This window comes from Vidua macroura, chromosome 5 (assembly GCF_024509145.1).
Source record: "Vidua macroura isolate BioBank_ID:100142 chromosome 5, ASM2450914v1, whole genome shotgun sequence".
Taxonomy (NCBI): Eukaryota; Metazoa; Chordata; class Aves; order Passeriformes; family Viduidae; genus Vidua; species Vidua macroura.
In genome coordinates, this window is record NC_071575.1 from 26461930 (window position 1) to 26481462 (window position 19533).

Consider the following 19533-nt stretch of genomic DNA (forward strand, 5'->3'; position numbering starts at 1 on the left):
CACCAGTATTTTTCACACCTCTTCTTAGTTTCAGGGTTCAAAATTACTTATTTTAATTTCTTAAGCATCCATAGTAATATAATTATTCTAAGGATGAGCAGATTTGTAGTAAAGAACTAGATCCAGCTGACACAATTACTGTAAGCAGTGGAATAGAGATTCAGGTTTACAGTCCCTGCTGATGCAACTCTTGGTCTCTCACACTGCTGGTATTTTGGTCCTCAGATGAAATCATGTACCTGTGTAATGTAAATGTTCTCTATATAGCACACTAGCCATTTCTGCTTGTTTTTATATGCTGAGTTGCCATGTGTTATGGATTGTCACAGAAGTTTAAAATGTTCCTTGAAATAATTGTTCCCTGAAGTTACCTTCCCCTCCCCTCAACAACACCCCCTGCTTCCCCACTGAGGACGTGCTGAAAGAAAAGCAGTAGTGGAGTTTTCTGTTATTTTTGCACTGATCTGACCTTGTAGGTGGGTGTTATTATGCTGGAATAAGTGCATGCTGCAGTGGTTAAAATAGAACTCATCCATGATGTGCATTTTTCCCCCACATAGAAGATCCCTCTGTCAGGTCGTGCAATTGATGTAGAAAGGAGAGGCAGGTTCAAGAATTAAGATGATGGGTAAGGTTGATACTGAGAGGATTGGAAGTCTGGGCTCAGCTCATTTTATGTGATTTTTTTTTTCTTGTGTGTTTGTTATGCATGATTTTCCCTCTCTTAATTAGTTCAAGTAATCTTCTAAAAACTACGGATTGCTTCTATAGCACTACTTCAGGGAGAAGGTGGGGTTCTGGGCTGAGAAAAAAAATAAAATTACTAAAAATTACTAAAAATTTACCCATAAAATTATGGGTAATGTACAATTATTTTTAGATTACTGACCTCCGTGGTTTTGTGCCTCAAGTCCGCATGTGAGATCTTTTGTAAATGGCTGCGCTAAGCAGCAAGCTGTAGCTGTAATAGCTAATCCTTCAGCTCCCTGCAGTGTCTCTTGACAGCACTTAAAACACTCTTCTGCAGGTTACTGTGGTTGCTATGCTGATTTAAACAGATTTAATGAACGGCTTTGAAGTCACTATTGAAAGCCTGTTTTTAGGGAGGAGGTTTGCCATGTAGCAGTGCAACTGTGAACACTGCAGATTAGAACTGAAATATGTTGAAATTTGGAATACTTATTGAATACCAAAATGGGGAAAAATGCACTGAACTCCCTTAAATATAAGATTGTACTTTAATATTTGGTATTCTTCACACAATTTTTGTAAAGGTACTTGCAAATGTTTATCATACTCTTGTGGGAAGCAGTGTGCAGTTTGAAGTCAGAAACCACTCTCTCAAGGTCTCCTCTTTATTTTTTTTATGAAGAATTTTTATGGTTTGTCTAGCAATCACCAGTTTCCCATAAGCACTGTGATAATACTGCCATTTATTTCAGGAAGACTCTGATGTTGTTAGATGTGAACAGACTATCACTAAATCTGGAGAAAGAATCTTGTAATGGAAGTGTCAGTTTGTTGAGCCTGACACTTGCAAGCCTGAGGCATTTCCCTAATGTTTTTACATTGTAGAAGGCTGTCCTTTCATTGTTTGTTTTGGAGTAATTTTGCCCAGCAACTCATAATTACATATTCTAACATATTTAGTTTAATACTGAAAATTGAGTGAATGTTTTAAGTTTCTGTTCAGCAGAAGAATCAGAAATATATTTTGCGGAATAAAAGATTTTAAAATGAAAACTTCCTTTAATATGCTAAAATGACTTCCATAAAAACTTAATGAAGGAATCCTCTAATTGCAGTCAACAGTTATTCAGCAATGAATGTATTGGTGAACATAAAACATTTTGTACCACATTTTTCAATAATTTTGTTGTGCAAAGAACACGCATTCAAATAATTTCTGAAATGGGGCGGGGGTGAACACTGAGTGTTCCCATCTGCTCCTTCTTACTCTGCAAATCAGTTCTTCCAGCTCTGAAAGGTCAGTGGTACTCAATTGCCAGGATGTGAGCTGATCTGTTGAGTAGGGAGTTGGTGCTTTGGCAAAGATCCCTATACAAACTGTAAATACAAAATCTTTTAGGCTTTGAGATTTGCTCTGCAATATAATTGATTTTTAACATTCTCTGAATTTTGTATGTGTTGATTAAACTACGGGAAATTATGTATATTTCAAAGTTGGTGTTTATTACTAAATGTTAAACTTGTATTTCAGTTTTTGGACTATAAGATAGTCATAAGTATTTTCAAAATTTTATTATTATTATTATTAAATTATGTTTTCTTCAGTATCCTAAGAGCTGCTCTTATTTTCCTACAGGAGACAGATGAGCAGAAACGTCACAAAATTGCCAATGAACTTCTGCAAACAGAAAAGGCCTACGTTAGCCGACTTGACCTCCTAGATGGGGTACATTTTTCTTGTATTTGCTTTTATTGTGTTGCTTTGAATACACTCAAATGGCTATATATAAGTGTGGGTATAAATTACATGAGATACGGTATGTTTTTCGCAATTTGCTGATTTTCCAGTCAGTCATTTTCTGTTGCCACCTGGTTTTGCCTTTGTTTCTATTTTAAGAGTGCTATATTTTTAATAAGTATTAGAATTTTGTGGCTATTAATGAAATATGTTCTGTGTGTGGAGATGTCACTATAAGCAATCATGCTGGTAGCCAACAAGGAGGATGGATAACCATGTCTTGGCTTCCAGTGAATTGGAGTGAATGTTGCAATCACCCACTCATTAGAAAAGTACTAAATACTTCTAATTTGATCCACCCAATCAGAATTTTTCTTTAGTCCTAAAAAACCTCGAAGTTGCCCATTCCAAAAAGTATATCCTCTATTTTCCCATTGTGTATTTAGAAAGAGAAATAAGTGCTCCTGCAAGGAAAGGGTTGGACGCTCATGCTTTGTACAATCTAGCTGATATTTCTCAAATGTAAAAGTTTGTACTTGATAATTTTCCTTCCTAAGTCTTGTTTACTTTCCACATAACACATACACACTTTACCTGGATGCCCCTAGCTTTGCATTGCCTTACTATTGGATATTTTTCTCAGACTCTACACTTTAAATTTCTCAGGTCCAGTGCAGAAGTTTTGTACGAACAGTTGATGAAAAGTAAAAAGTCTCAACTGATACAATAATTGTTCAGGCTGCTTGAGGATCTAAGTAACTGTCCTCATGAAAGTGGATTTGCACAGCAGATCCACACTGTGATGGATATATGGTGACTTTTAAAAGCCAAAATATTGCAGGAAAAAAAAGCTATTTAGAGAATTTTATAAATAAAAAAAGACGTTTACTTCCTTCATAGATTTTTCTGATGGGTAATGTACAATTATTTTCCTTGATGGCTTCCTAAGTGCATTACTGCTATGTCTGTTTTCCAAATACTAACTGAAGAGAATTCTGAAAAATGAGTTTCAAACACAGCTGCTCAACTGCTTCTAAGGAGAGGAAAGCAGAAGACTGGGAAGGGACTGTTATATTTCTGAACTTGGTTAAAAAGTTGTGTAATCTTTATGGTCTTCAAAGTAACTAACTGTCCTGTTGGCAATGCAGCAAACTGGGCATGTTTTAGAGTGTATGTGGCAGTATATGGCTTTTTTTCTTTTAAGACACTTCTGCTGTCTCAGTTGGAGTGATCAAAGTTTCTGTCTTCAGACTTTTTTGTTCTTTTTCAAGTCCTTACCCAGACTTTTGGAGCCCTTTCTAGGGACATGCAATCTGTTCAAGCATGGGAGAGGGTGGCAGAGGGACAGTAGCTCTCCAAAAATACTTTTTTTTGGTGATGTGCATATTAACAGATGCATGTTTTGTAGCTGCACCTGGTCAGGTTGAGTCCACTGATGGAGAAAGAATATATTTATTTTTAAAAGAGATTATAGTCCACTCAGAACTGGGTCCCTTCTGTACTTTAAATATGTGGGGACTACTCATAGTCTGCTATTTACTTTGATTTCAAAAGGATAAGGGGATACAGCATTCAAGGAAAGTGATGATCAGACATCATGCTAATTGCAAAGAACAGAAGCGTAGAAAATACTGCTGGAAGACTGGGAAAGCTGAGATGATCTAGCTGCTAAAACAGACAGGATGTCTGGAGCTGATCCAAAATGGCACTGCTTCAGCTTGGCTCTCCTTATGTCAGCCCTGCCTGCAGTGCTCTCCTGGCTCACGAGAACAAAAGTGGGGTGTAAGGGGAGGAGAAGCCTTTCACTTCCAGTGAGGGAAAGGCAATGAATGAGTTCATCACTACCCATCTATATTATTGAAATATTAATCTTGCCTCAGCTGGAGCAGGAGGGGTAGATAGGTGGTCTTCCATTGGTTAAATATAATCGGCTGATAGGTTTGTGGCTCTTTTTCTGTATTGCAGGTATTCTATTCCAGACTCCTTGAGGAAGCCAACAGAGGTTCATTTCCACCTGAAGTAATTAATAAAATATTTTCTAACATTTCATCAATAAATGCCTTCCACAGTAAATTCTTACTTCCGGAACTTGAAAAAAGAATGCAAGAATGGTAAGAGGCAATTCACTGGTTACATTCCTAAAACTGTGTCTGTAGAAACTCTCTTGCAGGGTTGAGGTAGGGAAAGTATCTTCAAACTAAGCTCTCCAGGCCCAGGAACTACTGTGAGTAAGAGAACATTTGCTTTTCCACTCTTCCTCAGGATCTGACTCAGCAGAGGATTTGCATCATATGCTCAAAATAAAAGGATATGGATCTCACTGAAGCCAGTGAGATTACTCATGATCTTGCTAAATTAGGGGTTCAGACTCAAATTATGTGCTACCTGGTGAATTTATTGTACGGAATACAAAGTTGAGGTAAATAACATGCATGTGGTTTATGATAATGCTGAAGTACAGTAACCTCTGTTGTTACTGCTTTTTGTAATAAGGTGGGGCAGTAGCTTCTTTTTCTTCTATATTTTAGTTTTCTGTTTGAAACTAAAATCCATGTCAGATATATTCCAGGGCCATTTTCACCTCAGCTTTTCTTGACCTCTATTTGGAGCCAGCAAAGATAGAACAGATGCAAATATACTGTGTAATACTTATGTACAGATGTAGTGTCTTTATCCTGTCTTGTCATGTGTGATTCTGGACATATTAAAACATAGCCATGCATTTTGTCTCTTCTATGTAGTTGGAGAAAAAGAAAAGGTCTCAAACCTTTTCCTGCTCCTGGATTAAAAGGATTACCTCATTAAAAAAGAAATTACAAATACAGTTTCATCCAGTCATTTCACCTCAGTGCTTGTTTGCCGCCTATATTCTATGTTATCTAAAATTTATTATGAGGAATTCAAGTGTTTGTCCATACATAATTTCCATCATATAACTCCTTTATTGTCAAAAACACACCAAAAATTAGGAAAAAATGCTTTTTTTGTGATATATATGAAAATCTTAGACTATACAGTGGTGCTTTAGACAGCAGCTGTACATCTTCTGACTCTGTAAGATTATTTCCTTTTAAATGATGATTTCTTAAAATAGAATACTTTCCATGCACAAGCACGTGATGCCTCTGTGTAGTCTATAATGCAAGGAATAAATTAAATGTAAGTATTGTGAAATATAAGCAGTTCCCCACAGGATGACTTGAGTAAGTAAAACTTACCCATTTCTTTTAACAGAAGTTGAAAAAATCTGATAGGAAATATGAATGCCAGGATTACACTGCGGTGCATGTCCATGAGAAGTGGAGTTTGGATGTTTAAAAAACAGCTCACATCACATTATGTCAGTGCTGTGTAATTTGAAATGAGATTCACCGTGTAATCTTAAAATTCTGCTCTAGACACTTTATGAAGCACAGAAATATGGGTTGCCTTACTTTACATATTTGCAAAATGCTAAACTGCTCACTACTATTGTGTGTATAATTACATAGCTTCAAAGGTTGAAAAGTGCTTTTGCAAATAAGCTTTGACTCCTGGTCAGAGCTAATAAATTGCATCACAAGGATATTATCTTTTCCACATTGTGTGAAAACAACCTTTGTGCTGTACCTGAGACAGCCTTTTTAAATGTCCTTGAAACATTATGCTTGTGGGAGGAGTTAGAAAAAAGGGTGCAGTTGAAGACAGCTTTTTCTGATCATTGCTGAAAGCAAAATCTGGGGTAATTTTCTCTCCCCATCACTGGTCTCTGAAATTGTCTGGCATAATAGGTTCTGCCAGATACAGTCTTCTCACCAGTTCCTCTCATTAGACACAAGAATTAAGTAAGTTCTGTAGGTAGCTTTATGTGCTTCTATTATTCTTTATCTTCCAGTAAAAAAGCTGGATAAAAAATTCTGACTCTTTCCTTGAGTTGTGATTTAAATTGAAAACTTCGAGTACAAATATCTGATTTTATAACTGGGAAAGCAGATCAAAAATAAATTCTTCTTTTTTTTTTGGATGAGAAGGCAGTGTGAATCTAAACTTACCAAGTGAAAGTGAAATTGTCTGGTAGCTGCATTTTGAATGAGTTGAGCAACAGCTGGAGCTGAATATCTCTTACAACATATGTCTTGAAAACACTGGAAACAACATTGTTGCAATATATTTCCCATGAAAAGCGTGTAACAGAGCATAACAGTGATCCCGTGCTATAGAATCATCGAATGGTTTGGCTTGGAACAGACCTTAAAGATCTTCTAATTCCAGCTCCTCTTCCATGGGCAGGCATACCTTCCCACTAGCCTATCAAACAAAAAAATTAGATAAAATACCCCGAGTCTTCTGTACCCAAGGATGACCACTAGCAGATACTTGGGAATAACATAAAAACCCTGCATGATTTCAGAGACCAACTTCCCACCCTGTCTTGTCCCCTCGTTGCTAGCCCCAACAGCAGCCCAGTCCTCTGCCAGGTGTTACACAGGAACTTTCTGCCCTGCAGAGGCAGCTGGAGCTGGACCAGTTTTTGACAGTCCTGCTATATGCACTATTTAAGTATAACTTTTCTGTTCTGCACAGCTTTTCTCTCAGAGAAGTGGTGTGCTGGAGTGGGCTGTAGAATTTTTCACTTTAGACCGCAATGAGAACATTGATTTCAGACTTTTAGAAATCCATACTGAGATACTGAGTTTCTGAGTCTGTCCCTGAAAATGAGACATGAAATGTGCTTCCTATAGTATTTCTTGGAGATGGCTGTGTGCTGCTCCATATTTTTTGTGTGCCTTGGGAGTGCAGCTTCTCTCAGCCTCTCCATCTGTAGCTTTTACTATTCTATTTTATCTGAAGATGGCATCAGGAATTGGGAAAAATGTGTGAAAGTTCTCACAAAAGACTGGAATCCAAGGGATTATCTTTCCTCCATAAGTTTCCTTAGATAAATAGTAATTAAAACCAAAATGTTAATATCTATGTTTATACAAGGCACAGAGTGGAAACTGTACAGAATGGGTTTAGCCCTCAAACCAAACCACAGGTTAAATATTTTAAGGGTTAAATTATGATCAAAAGAAGATAATGTAGTTTTAATGAACTGCAGATAAAACCAGTTAGGCCATGTTTTGTAAATAAAATCTTTCATGTCTTTAATTTCTAGCTTTATTTATTTTAGTCCTTTACATGACCTGTGGTGCTTATACATCATCAAAGGGGATACAAAGACTCTTTCTATGTGAATTCAGATTTAATGCTTGTGCTGGAACTCCATATGAGGCGATCCCAAACAGAAGGATTCTCTGTTAAACACTTGAAACCTTTTATGACCTTGTGTGACTTTTTTTCTTTCCATTTTGCTCTGACATTCCACCCTCTTACTTTGTAGGACTACCACCCCTAGGATTGGAGATATTCTGCAGAAGTTGGCTCCTTTCCTCAAGATGTACGGCGAGTATGTGAAGAATTTCGATAATGCAATGGAACTGGTGAAAACGTGGACTGAACGGTCACCTCAGTTCAAATTCATTATTCAAGACATTCAGGTAATGGGGAGAATAATGTAGATCCTCAAGTAATACATAAAAATACATAGGTTTGTGGATGAAAAAAGGGTTAAAGAGGAAAATAAATACCAAATCCCTTAGAATTTTATCCACTTCACACTGCGTTTTTCCCTACTGCTTCCTGCGTATGTGCACAACGCACCCACAAAAATTCAGATCTTTCTCCTGCAAAATAGAGGAGCAAATTGTAAAGGCTAAAACATCTGAACATTATAACAATAGTGCATTTTGTTGTAAATACCAGTTTAGGATAAATGAAAAGGCAACTCTAGATCCCTGCACTGCATCCAGTAATATTGTGTTTGCTCAGAGTAGTGCTGAGCACAGGCAGCTGAAGAGCCCAGAGATGCCAGCCTTTTCCAAAGGCTTGTTTCACACCCTCTGGTGCTCCCTGGGGGTGTCTCTGGGAATTGGCATGTGTGTGTCCTCCTGCAGTCTGAGCACTTAGAAATAGGATGGAATATTTCTGCTTAAATTTTGCTGCTCAGTGGGGTCTTTTGGTTGTAAGCCAGGGAAGGAAACAGGTTTTAATGTAATATTTGTTTTTATAATCTAATTGCATCTAATATTATGGAAATGAATATATATCTTGAGATATGAGGGAGGGACACTGCTGGGGGAGTTGACATGGTAAATGAAACTCAAAGAAAGCACTCCCTCCTCAGGTAAAATGCATCTTTATAAGCCCATTAGAGTGATTGTTTATAATATGTGGTCATGAACAGTTCTTATTAATTTAGAAGCATTTCTCTTGTCTGTTACTACAAACTTATATTAAAATACACTGGAGTTTTAAAGATTTTTTTTTTGTAAGACTGTCAAATACTTAGAAAAGTTTTTACTTTTTTTTTTTTTTTTTTTTTTTTGCGAAGATTTTCTGATTATCTTGTTTGGTAAAATAGTTCTGTATTCTTTCAGAAGATCTACCATGCATGTCCCAAAATATATTGTTTATGATTCATCAACCATAACTTTTATTTTAAGGTATTGTAATGACATTTTTGCCTGCTTCATTGAAATATGTTTACAATTTTTTAGAAGGAAAAAGTGTGTGGAAATTTGACATTGCAACATCACATGCTAGAACCAGTCCAACGCATTCCACGCTACGAGATGCTTCTAAAGGACTACCTAAGGAAATTGCCTCAGGATTCCCTAGACTGGAAAGATGCTGAAAGTAAATATCTTCAGGCCATTAAAGGAGTTATAATAAGACATTAGTAAGAGGATACTGTAAATTAAAGATATTTTTAGGAAAGATCAAGTGAAGAATTACCCATGAAAAGAATGATAGAATTTCTTTAGTGGAATCATAACATTCCTTGAAAAAAATCCGTTTGAATTGAAGTTAATGTAAAAACCATAAAGCCTTTAGTATTCTCCTGGAGCACACACATTTTACTTTGGGTTTGGAATAGCGCACAGGTTTTGATTTGTTTGCTTTGCAGATGATCGGGGCTTGTGGTGGCTTTTTAATTTATTTTTTGTTGGCATTTTGGCTTGCTTTATGCACATTTGGAACGTGTGACTGCTATTTGTAAAAAAGTGAAGTTAGGCTCATTGTATTTTTAAGCTTCTGCAGGGAAAAAGCACAGCCCACTTTTAAATTTCTTCCTCTCTGTATTTACATGAGAACAGTTCAAGGTATTTGCATGGAGTGTTCAAAATCACTTCCCAGATAATTCTTTTAAATATTTCATTTTTAGTACCAATACAGTAAACACTTGTAAGTTGAGCTGTTTCAAGTGAGAAAATATAGTTTGACTTTCTGAAGTACTTTGAGAAAAGGAGGGAAAGAACCATGAATATTCTTGTCACAGAAAAATGTGATTCTAAGTGCTGAAACACTACAGTAATCTGCAATAATTCTCTTCTGGTCTTTCCATATTTTCATTTCTATTTGGTACCTGACTTTTTTAAGCCTTCCACTCTACCTTGTTTTCTTTTTATTACTAACTGAAGAAATTTATTATACTTTGTAATTTACATAAAAACAACAAACATTTTTGTAGAATTACCACTGCGCCCCCCCCCCCTTTTATTCCCCCTATGTAGTACATAAGTAAAAGTGCAGCTTTTTTGTTTTACTTATTTTCTTTTTCTTCTGTCTAGAATCCCTGGAAATTATATCCACTGCAGCAAGTCACTCAAATAGTGCAATAAGAAAGATGGTAAACGATCCTTGTTTTCCTGATCACTTTTCAATATATTACATTTCAATATTTGGTCAAGCTAGGAGAGTGAATTGCAAATCTTCCCCAAAATGTCAAGAATTGGTTTCTTGGGTCAAAGTGATTGTTCCTACTTAATGTATTTATACATCTTCTGGAAATGATAGACAAAATCTGTCATTGCAACAAATTCTCTCAAGTGGAAAATGGGACTGACTTAGTTCTCCTGGCTCAAATCACTGATACTGCACTGAACTCTTAACCTGGTTTCATCTGTTTCTGTGAGTGCAGGACAATGTTTGTAAAGAGCAGTTACTGTTTCTCTGCCTGATTGGGCTGGGATGATAGGATCTTAATTGAAATGTGAGATGTTTTGGGAAAGAAATAATACAGACTGTATAAACAACTGCATTTTAAAAATTACCAAGGATATAATATTTCTAAAAGTACTTCTAGCTTTATCAACTAAATTAATCAGTCAGACTACACATGCTGGGTATAAATATGTTTTCCAAAGCTAAAACAGTCTCCAGATTTATGCCAGCTCCCATCATTTAATTTAAACTGCCTAAAGATGTGTGCTTTCAACTAATAAGGTTTATAATTGTATTTTACTGTAAAGGAGAATCTAAAGAAGTTGTTGGAGATATATGAGATGCTGGGAGAAGAGGAAGACATTGTGAACCCTTCAAATGAGCTGATAAAAGAAGGACAGATCCTTAAACTGGCTGCTCGCAACACATCTGCCCAAGAGCGCTATCTTTTCCTGGTGAGTAGGGTGGCTGCTGCTGCTGAGAACTTTCAAATTCTCATTAAACTGAAATGTTAAACCTTAGGATCTTTGCCCTGATAGATTGTATGTTGAGGTCCCAGTCTGTCTCGTGGTTCTGTGGGAGCTCTTTATCGTGGCAGGTCATCCTCTCAGCTGGAATTTGAAAAGTACAGCCATGCTCCCTTACAACTCCCTCGGAAAAAGTTTGGTGGAGTTTGTTGCTTCCCATGCATTGAAAATTGCTGATACATTTCTGCTCAGGGGTCTCTGGCATAGCCCCTCTTCTGGGTAATAAAAGGTAGTGACAGGATGTTGAGGCACAGCTCCTCCTTACCTGTGCTTCAAACAGAAGGAGAAATCATAGAATATTAAGACTTCAGCTGGGGCCACACAGCTGACTCAAATGATGCTCCCTTCATATGAGAGGTGACAAGCTCAAATATGCTGTGTCTGTGATACAGACCAGGCAGTAGTCTAGTCAGGATTTCTATGAAATAGGATTCAACTGAAGTGAGTTTTTCTTTTTAATAATTAATTCTGAGTAAAATGAGAGGGGGAAGAAAAGTGAGAAAATTGAACACTTTATATCTGATTTAATAATTGTGCTTCTAGGCTGGGGCTTTAGACATTTAAACACTATTTAAAGTTCTGCTTTAATAAAGGAATATATCTTTGTCCTGCTCATGTACTATTTTTGCCCCCTGTGATATGGAGGGTTTCAGGGAATAAAAACTTTAAGAAATGTTCTTTTGTCTTGGAGAAAAGACAAATATATCTTCAGATAGCATTAGTTACAACTTGTACAAAACAAAATTATTTTGGTACAGGATAAATATATACACTGAAGGGAAAAGTCCTTATTCTACAGTTTATAGTAGGTTTTGCAGAACTGGGGTGTAAGAACGGGTTTTGGTTAGAAAAGCTTTATATTGGCATAGAATATCTGGTCTGAGTGTAGTTTGATAATAAATACTATGAAGACTGCTGCATATGCAGAACAATTATTCTTACATTCACTGAAGCTGTCCTTGAATCCTATTCCTAAAGAAATAAGAAAAAGAAGTTGTCCTGCATTAGGGCTTTGGTCTTCTCATGTATCGGCTGATCAGGAAAGAACCTGCTTTTACATGCACCAAGTCCAGCTTTGTGATATTGTCCAGCTCTCAGTAGACAAACTATGGCTTTACCTGTGTTTTTCTTAGTGCAAAACCACGTGTTTATTTTTTGCCCCAGTTTAACAATATGTTGCTCTACTGCGTCCCGAAATTCAGCCTGGTAGGATCCAAGTTTTCGGTTCGAACCAGAGTTGGCATAGATGGCATGAAGATTATAGAAACCCATAATGAAGAATATCCACACACTTTCCAGGTGTCTGGAAAAGAGAGGACACTGGAGCTGCAGGCCAGGTAAGCAGTCTTTTTAGCCAGTTTCTTGAGATCAAATATATACACACAGAAGAGTGGATTAACAGATTTGAAGAATGAGGCAGCGGATTTCATCTTAATGTTGGTGTTTTGAAAATAGCCTAGGCTGCCAAAAAATCATGAATTGTCAGTCCAAGAATCTCTCTGAGCAGAAGATGCATCTAGGATGCATAGCACATTGGCTAACTTTGCAGAAATGCTCGCAATAGCTGTGAATGGGCTGGCTGGGAATTTGAGAGCAGTGCCAAGGCAGCCTGTCTGACTGAAGTGTTTTAGGACACTGGGTGTGTTAATCACTGGTGCCTCTGGGATCTGAGCTGCCTTGGTACCAATGAGTCTGTTCACCTCAAGGCAGATCCAACAAGCAAAGCTGTCCCTCCCAGTGGGTTCATCAACACAGAACAGAGTTTTCTGCAGCAGTAGGTGGGCATCTGCTTTCCTCTGTTCCTCAGGCCCATTTCCCATCTGCTTGTTTTCTTCCAGTCCCAAGTACCAACCTCCTCCTGGAAGGTGAAGCTCTCCTTTTAGTTCTTGTGTCCTTTTCCTCCAGGTGCACTCTTCTGACTGCCACTTCTGCTTTCCAATTTATTAGTCGTTGTATCCTCCTTTTGCTGAGTTGCCTCCTTGTATCCTCCTTTTGCTGAGTTGCATTCCCCTTACCTTTTTGCTTAGGCTAAATCATCCCTGTCTAAACTCAAAGTGAGATGCTCCTCCTCTCCTTTTAGGCCTGCTTAAAAATCCTGATCTTAGCGGTCAGGGTTTCATTGCAGCGAGGCGAGGATTAAATAAGCAGGAAAATGTCCATGGTGGGAACAGTTCTGTGTTGGCACCATGTATCTGGGGACAAACCATAGCTTGCTAGCCAATGAACTTGCAAGCTACTTTCCTTTATGGAAAACCTGAAATATTTAATGAGACTTACAGCAGAGAATGTGCAAAGATAACAGCATATAGGTATTTGCCTACACTTTCATTTAATTTCAAATTAAATATGTACTTTGAAAAATGACACAAAAAACCCTTTCCACTAAGATCTGCAAAATTTCTAGGACAGGTTTTTGGCTATCAGTCATATCTACTGTAAATTACTGTATGATATCTTGCTAAATATTTTGTAAATTGTTATGCCATATACCTTTTTCAATGGTGAAAGGTGGCATCTTGCTATACCATTTCTGAAGCATGTTTTAATTGGATGAAAATTCATACAGCAAAGTAAGTTTATTTTGTTAGCTTTCCTACATTGCCAGTAGGAGAATGTTTATTGCATTAGTTTATTTTAGGTGAGGGAAGCGCAGATTTTTATCTTTTGCTGTGCGATCATTGTTAGAATACATTAAGTCTGTACAAAACTGTGAAGTAATAAGTGCCACGAAGCTCTTACTCAATTATATTAGAAAAAAATTATTTATGTATAAGCAATGTATATACCCTATGCCTTAATGTCCTTAATTCATGAGCTTGTACTAACACTAATAATTTTTAATTTACTCTTGGCATATTCTTTAGTAGGAAGATTATATTTATTTTTCAAACTACTATTGGAGTTCATTTTCAATTACTGTTTTTAAACAGCTGGTAGATTATTTCTTTGTAAGATTGCTGGTCAGGTACTATGCTTAATAGCTCAGCTTTTTTTTTTTTTACTGTAAGCAGGTAGGAAGAATGATTCTGGCTGCTTGGACAGGTTTCTTCTTCCTCATGTGCAGATGGTAGGTGGGAAGGACAAACAGTAGTTTAGGATTCTGCCAGCTTAAAAGTTCTGCTAATACTGCAGAACAACAGGTGGGGAGCTGTTTTAATTGAGCTGTTGCAAAGGTTCTCTTTTGCGTCCTTCAGAGCAATCCATAGAAAAATTAATTTTTATATGACTGGTATTACATGGTGCAGCAGAGTTTTTCCCAACACATTATCCAAGGAGGAAGCAACTATTGGAAAGCCAGATACACTGAAGTGTTAATTCTCATATTTCTAACTTTTGTCTCCTGCCTTGGTTTTTTTTTTTTTTGTTTTGTTTTTTTTTTTGTTGTTTTTTTTTTTTTGGCTGTTTTTTTTTTTCCTTCTATTTTTTTTTAATTGAACAGTTAACAATTAGTATTGTTTAAATTCTTGAGAATTACTGCAGTTACTAGGCTTTTGCAAGATGTTGTTGATAGTGGGATAATGCTTCCTAAACTACTCTCAAACTAATGTGTCAAATATTTTTTTTAGTTCTGAACAGGATAAAGAAGAATGGATAAAGGTAAATTCATCTACATTCTTTATTTGCTAAACATTTTGTCACTGAAGCAATCAGAAAAGTAATAATCATGTTTTCTGTCTTTACCTTCTCTCTGCTGATTAATAACTGGTCAGAATGTAGAGTCTGTTTTAAATTTTACCAAGTCTGAGGAATTTCTCCACTGTTTCCTTAGGCACTTCAGAGTACTATTGAAGCTTTTCAGCAGAGGAATGAAACTTTCAGAAATGCTATTGCTAAAGAATATGAAGACATGCCTGTTGAAGTCTCTGTAAGCTGCTCTTATTTCTTTGTAACCTTAATACCCATTGTGTTCTTCAATAAGTGGAAAAGGTTTGGCAGAAACTTTGTTTTCAAGTTCATCATTCTTAAAGCAGGGTAATCACAAAGCAGTCATCTTATTGGTAATTGTTTTTCTTCATAATGCCAAATCTTGTAAACAAGCTTCTTTCTTTCTTGAAATGCATAACAGAGCACCCTTTCAGTGATACATTATGATTTTTGACTGGGTTCTTTGTTATTCCTTTTATAGATTTCAAAATGCATCTTGAGCTATGTTTTGTAATTTCCTTTATAGAGGACGAGAATAACCATTTTTCCCTATTTCAAGTACTGTGCAGTCTTTTACTAGCTTTTAAAATTCTTTTATCCTCCTCCTGGCCCTCCTTTAGAATGCTGAGCTTGGGAAGAGAGCGCCGAGGTGGATCCGGGACAATGAGGTCACTATGTGCATGAAATGCAAGGAGCCCTTCAATGCACTGACGAGGAGGAGGCACCACTGCCGAGCGTGTGGACACGTAAGTGCAAACCCTCCTGCCTGCAGCTGCTCAGCAGGCCTGGCAGTGTCTCCAGGTGTTGGAACCCAGGACATCCCTCTGGCTGCCCTGGCTGTCTCGAGACCTGGCAGGGGGCTCAGAGACCTTGGCACAAAGTCAAAAACACCTGTGGCTTCGATTCTAGCCTGTGGAAAAAGCTGCCAACTTTGTATGAGGAATTACAAGCCACAAGGGTTTGAGTAGTGTGGTAGTTGAATTAACACAGGGTGAAAAGTAGAATTTTGGGTCTTCTAGAATGGGGTTCGAGGGGACAAGATGGAGGGATTTGGGCGTGTCCTGACCTTCTCCTCCTTCTTCTTGCCCTCCATGTCTTGCTGTGATGGTGACACTTGTCTATTGGTTTCAGGTAGAGGCACACTTTCTAACATAAATGATAGATACTGACAGGTTATTGTAAACATAGTACACGTAGTTTTTAGTATAAAATGTGAGCACTGCCCTAAAGGGCAGGCAGAATGCCATGGCTGACTTGCTAGACAGAGCTTAGCAGGTCAGAGCAAGAATGTTATAGATAAGAGAAAATAAACAACCTTGAGAAGCCAACCCTACGCATTCAGACTCCTTCTTTGGCTGTGCGAGCTGGGAAAAAAAGACTTTTACATTCTTGGGGTCACCTCGATCCACTGACCCCAAGATCCAGGCACCTGCTTGACTTCTCATGGCTCTTTGTATTCACAGAATCTTAGAATGGCTTGGGCTGGAAGGAACTTTAAACATCATCCGGTCCCAACCTCACTACTGTGGGCAGGGACCTTCCACCAGACCAGGCTGCTCAGAGTCACGTCCAGCCTGGCCTTGAACCTCTCCAGGGATGGGGCATCCACAGCTTCCCTGGGCAGCCTATTCCAGTGCTGTGGAGTCTGCTGCTGCACTTGTAGCTGAAAGAAGGAGCTCTGCATACCACCAAGGACCCTCTGCCTGCTTAGCTGTCATGGTGAATTTGGAAGCCATTAGGAGCAGCGTACTTTTGTGTAGAATGTCCCAAGGCCCTGCACACAGTATATTGTTAGTCTACTAATATGAAGAGTTTCAAGACCATATTAAGATGGCATAATTCAGCATTATTTCAGTATATTGTTAGTTTTGAGAGACCTCTAGTAATATGAATAATTTCAAGACCATATTAAATGGCAGAATCCAGCATTATTTCACACAGCACTGGCTGACTCCACCAAAAGACTGTAAAACCCTGCAGTTCTTCATTAGGTTAATTTGGAACTGCTCCCAGCTGGGTTCAGTGTGTGTGAACATGTGCAAAGCACCAGGGAAGGAAAGAATGTGAGGGTGGGGAGAAAATATGGCTGCTGCCTTACATGCAGGATGCTACAGTAATACATCCAGCTTGAAAGCAACCATCAGACAGTGATAGTTGTGAGTTTCCAGAAGTTAACAAAAGAAGAGCAAACATACTGTGCTTTCTTCTCTTGCCATCCAGCAGCTCTGCCTGTCTCCACCAGATGGTAGTACAAGCTCAGATTTAATATTTGTGGTACAGGGTGTCTTGTCTGACTTCTTTCTAATGTTTTTAAGTGGTATGAGGGCTTGCTGCATTCATAATGCTGCTTTTGTGCTTGGCAGAACACTAGAGACTTTTTCAGAAGCTCTAAATTACAGGTTTTATAGTTGTCATAGAGGGATTTCCCCCAGATCTTTCTGTCTTAAAAATCTGTTAATGTTAAAACCATACCCTCCCTTTTTATTTCCCTTTTTCTTTAGACTTATAACTACTTCCCTCATTATAGTTCTATCACATCTCCTTGTGCTTTCATTTCAAAAGATTTTTTTTCATGAGAGTTAATTTGGGCTAGCAATGATGGCTTTCCAGAAGTGACTAATTTGGAATACTTAACTAGCATTGTCTAGACCTACAAGCTGAAGGTGGTGATCTAGATTAGCACTGCAAAGCCTTGGTCCACAATAAAGTTTTGTTCAGATGTGTTAATGGTCCAAGTCCATTTTTTTTACCTTTCTTTCTTGAAATAACTTCACTCATATTTTTTATTCAGGGCATCTTTTTTCATGGGAAAGAAGAATTCTGTGGAAAAACATTCCTAATGAAACAACTCCGATATCTCTCTTGCATTTCAGTTACATATATACTGAAAAGAAAAATAATGAAAAATCAGTGGATATTAGCTTATTTATTCTGTGGATTTATTATTTGATTTTAAAATTGTACATTTTATATGTATAGGTATATATACATTTAAACATGCTAATATTTCTTAGCAAGTTAAAAAAGTAGCTATTTCTGATTTTATCGGACTTTTATCATTAAAAGTTCATCTTAATTGTAGGTTTTATTCATTCACATAACCTCATTCTGGTTACATAGAAAACCAGGTAGTAAATGTACCTTTTCAGATTGGCATATAAAGAAACTGCCAGCATGGCTTGTGCTATATTCTGATTCTATACGTAACTTGAAACTACAGATATAATTAAAAGCCAAATGTGATTTTATGCAAAGTACAAAATTTCCACCAGGTAAATAGGAAGAAGCACTTCTAGTTAAGAAGTAGTGGCACCAATTTGGAAAACCATTATTTTCAAGTAAGTTATTGTTGAGATATTATAAACACATCTTTCTTGTTCTGTATAATAAAAAATATACTACAAAATAACATAATACTAATTTTTATTTATATTTTAATAACCTTCTATAAATACTTAAATATTATATGTATTTTATATTTCTAAGGTGGTTTGCTGGAAATGTTCTGATTACAAAGCACATCTTGAATATGATGGCAATAAATTGAACAAAGTCTGTAAAGATTGCTATCATGTTATAATTGGTTGTACAGACAGTGAAGAAAAGAAGAGGAAGGGCATCTTGGAGGTATGTCATTCAAAATACTATATGTATACCTGCAATCATTTTGGTTCATCAGTAGGTGAAAAATGGTAGCATTCTTGCAGAGTTTATTTTCTCTTTGGGAACTAAAAAGTATGTGGATCAATTTCATGTCATTCCATAGATTTTGGTTTCCAGCACTCACCTTTGCAAAAATTGTTTTGTTTCTTGCAACTTTACATTTTTTAAGGGAATTATAAAACTTAGAACTTGTTTGCTTCTTTCAGTTACATCAGCTCCTCTGACAAAATTTAACCTTCCTTTATAAATTTTCAGTTTTCTTCTTCTGCACTTAAGCTTTCATTGCAACAAACCCCACTTCTACCAGTTGATTTTTGAAAATGTATACCCAGACTGAAAGAACTGGGGATGGAAATGAGGAGAATGGGGGAGAACTTTGCTCTTTCTTCAGAGTCTGAGTAGTAAGATACTGTTTTGATTAGTGTATAAAATGGACCTTTAAATTGCCGGGTTGCCCTTAGCTTTTGGCATCTGAAAAGTCAAGGTCAATGGAAATTTTAACACAGAATCATTTTGTGTTCTTTCTTATCATCTCAGGTTCACTATTTAGCTTGAGTAGCATTTTACTCTCACTACAGATTTTAAGCAATTAATCTAATCTTTTCTCTAGGACTAGTGCTTGAATGCTTATGTTATTCTTAGAAATGTGTTTGAACTTGATTCTGTTGTAATATTTTGATTGCCAAAGTAGATAAGTTGTCACGTTGGATAGTTAGAGGCACTTCAGTGCCTAATGTGGTGTTATTTTGGAAATCAGACATTGTTGTACATGCTCAAGTACAGAGAAAGGCTGCTGTGGTGGATAAAATAAAAATTGGAGTGATATAGGAGTCTATAATCCAAAGTTACTGATGAAAAAAGGAACAGACTACACATGCTAAGGGAATATGTGTTGTGATGGTATGTGTTTATTATACATATATTCTCCATAAATCCAGTCCTTCATGATCTTTCTTGGGTATTTCCTGAAGCCTTTTTTCAAATACTACCCAAGAGTTGACGTGAATTGTGATAAATTTCCTGATTTTCTGTTCTTTCTGTTTTTAGTCTTTATGGAAGGAAAGTTTAATTTCCTTTTTATGCTTTCTACAATCTTCTAGATTGAATCTGCAGAAGTCTCTGGAAATAGTGTCATATGTAGCTTTCTTCAGTACATGGAGAAGTCCAAGCCCTGGCAGAAGGCATGGTGTGTCATACCCAAACAGGAGGCTCTTGTGCTCTACATGTATGGTGCTCCACAGGTAT

General features: G+C 37.1%; 1 protein-coding gene across 1 annotated transcript in view; it reads left to right on the forward strand.

The window, feature by feature from the left end:
* Positions 1 to 19533, forward strand: part of FGD4 (FYVE, RhoGEF and PH domain containing 4) — a 61679-nt gene that overhangs the window by 41130 nt on the left and 1016 nt on the right. Inside the window, exons 5-16 of the mRNA XM_053978842.1 lie at positions 2327 to 2416; positions 4394 to 4539; positions 7791 to 7947; positions 9007 to 9145; positions 10081 to 10139; positions 10762 to 10908; positions 12145 to 12317; positions 14547 to 14577; positions 14750 to 14845; positions 15246 to 15371; positions 18112 to 18252; positions 19389 to 19529. Of these exons, the coding sequence (XP_053834817.1) occupies positions 2327 to 2416; positions 4394 to 4539; positions 7791 to 7947; positions 9007 to 9145; positions 10081 to 10139; positions 10762 to 10908; positions 12145 to 12317; positions 14547 to 14577; positions 14750 to 14845; positions 15246 to 15371; positions 18112 to 18252; positions 19389 to 19529 (1446 nt within the window). The remainder of the gene's footprint in view (positions 1 to 2326; positions 2417 to 4393; positions 4540 to 7790; positions 7948 to 9006; positions 9146 to 10080; positions 10140 to 10761; positions 10909 to 12144; positions 12318 to 14546; positions 14578 to 14749; positions 14846 to 15245; positions 15372 to 18111; positions 18253 to 19388; positions 19530 to 19533) is intronic.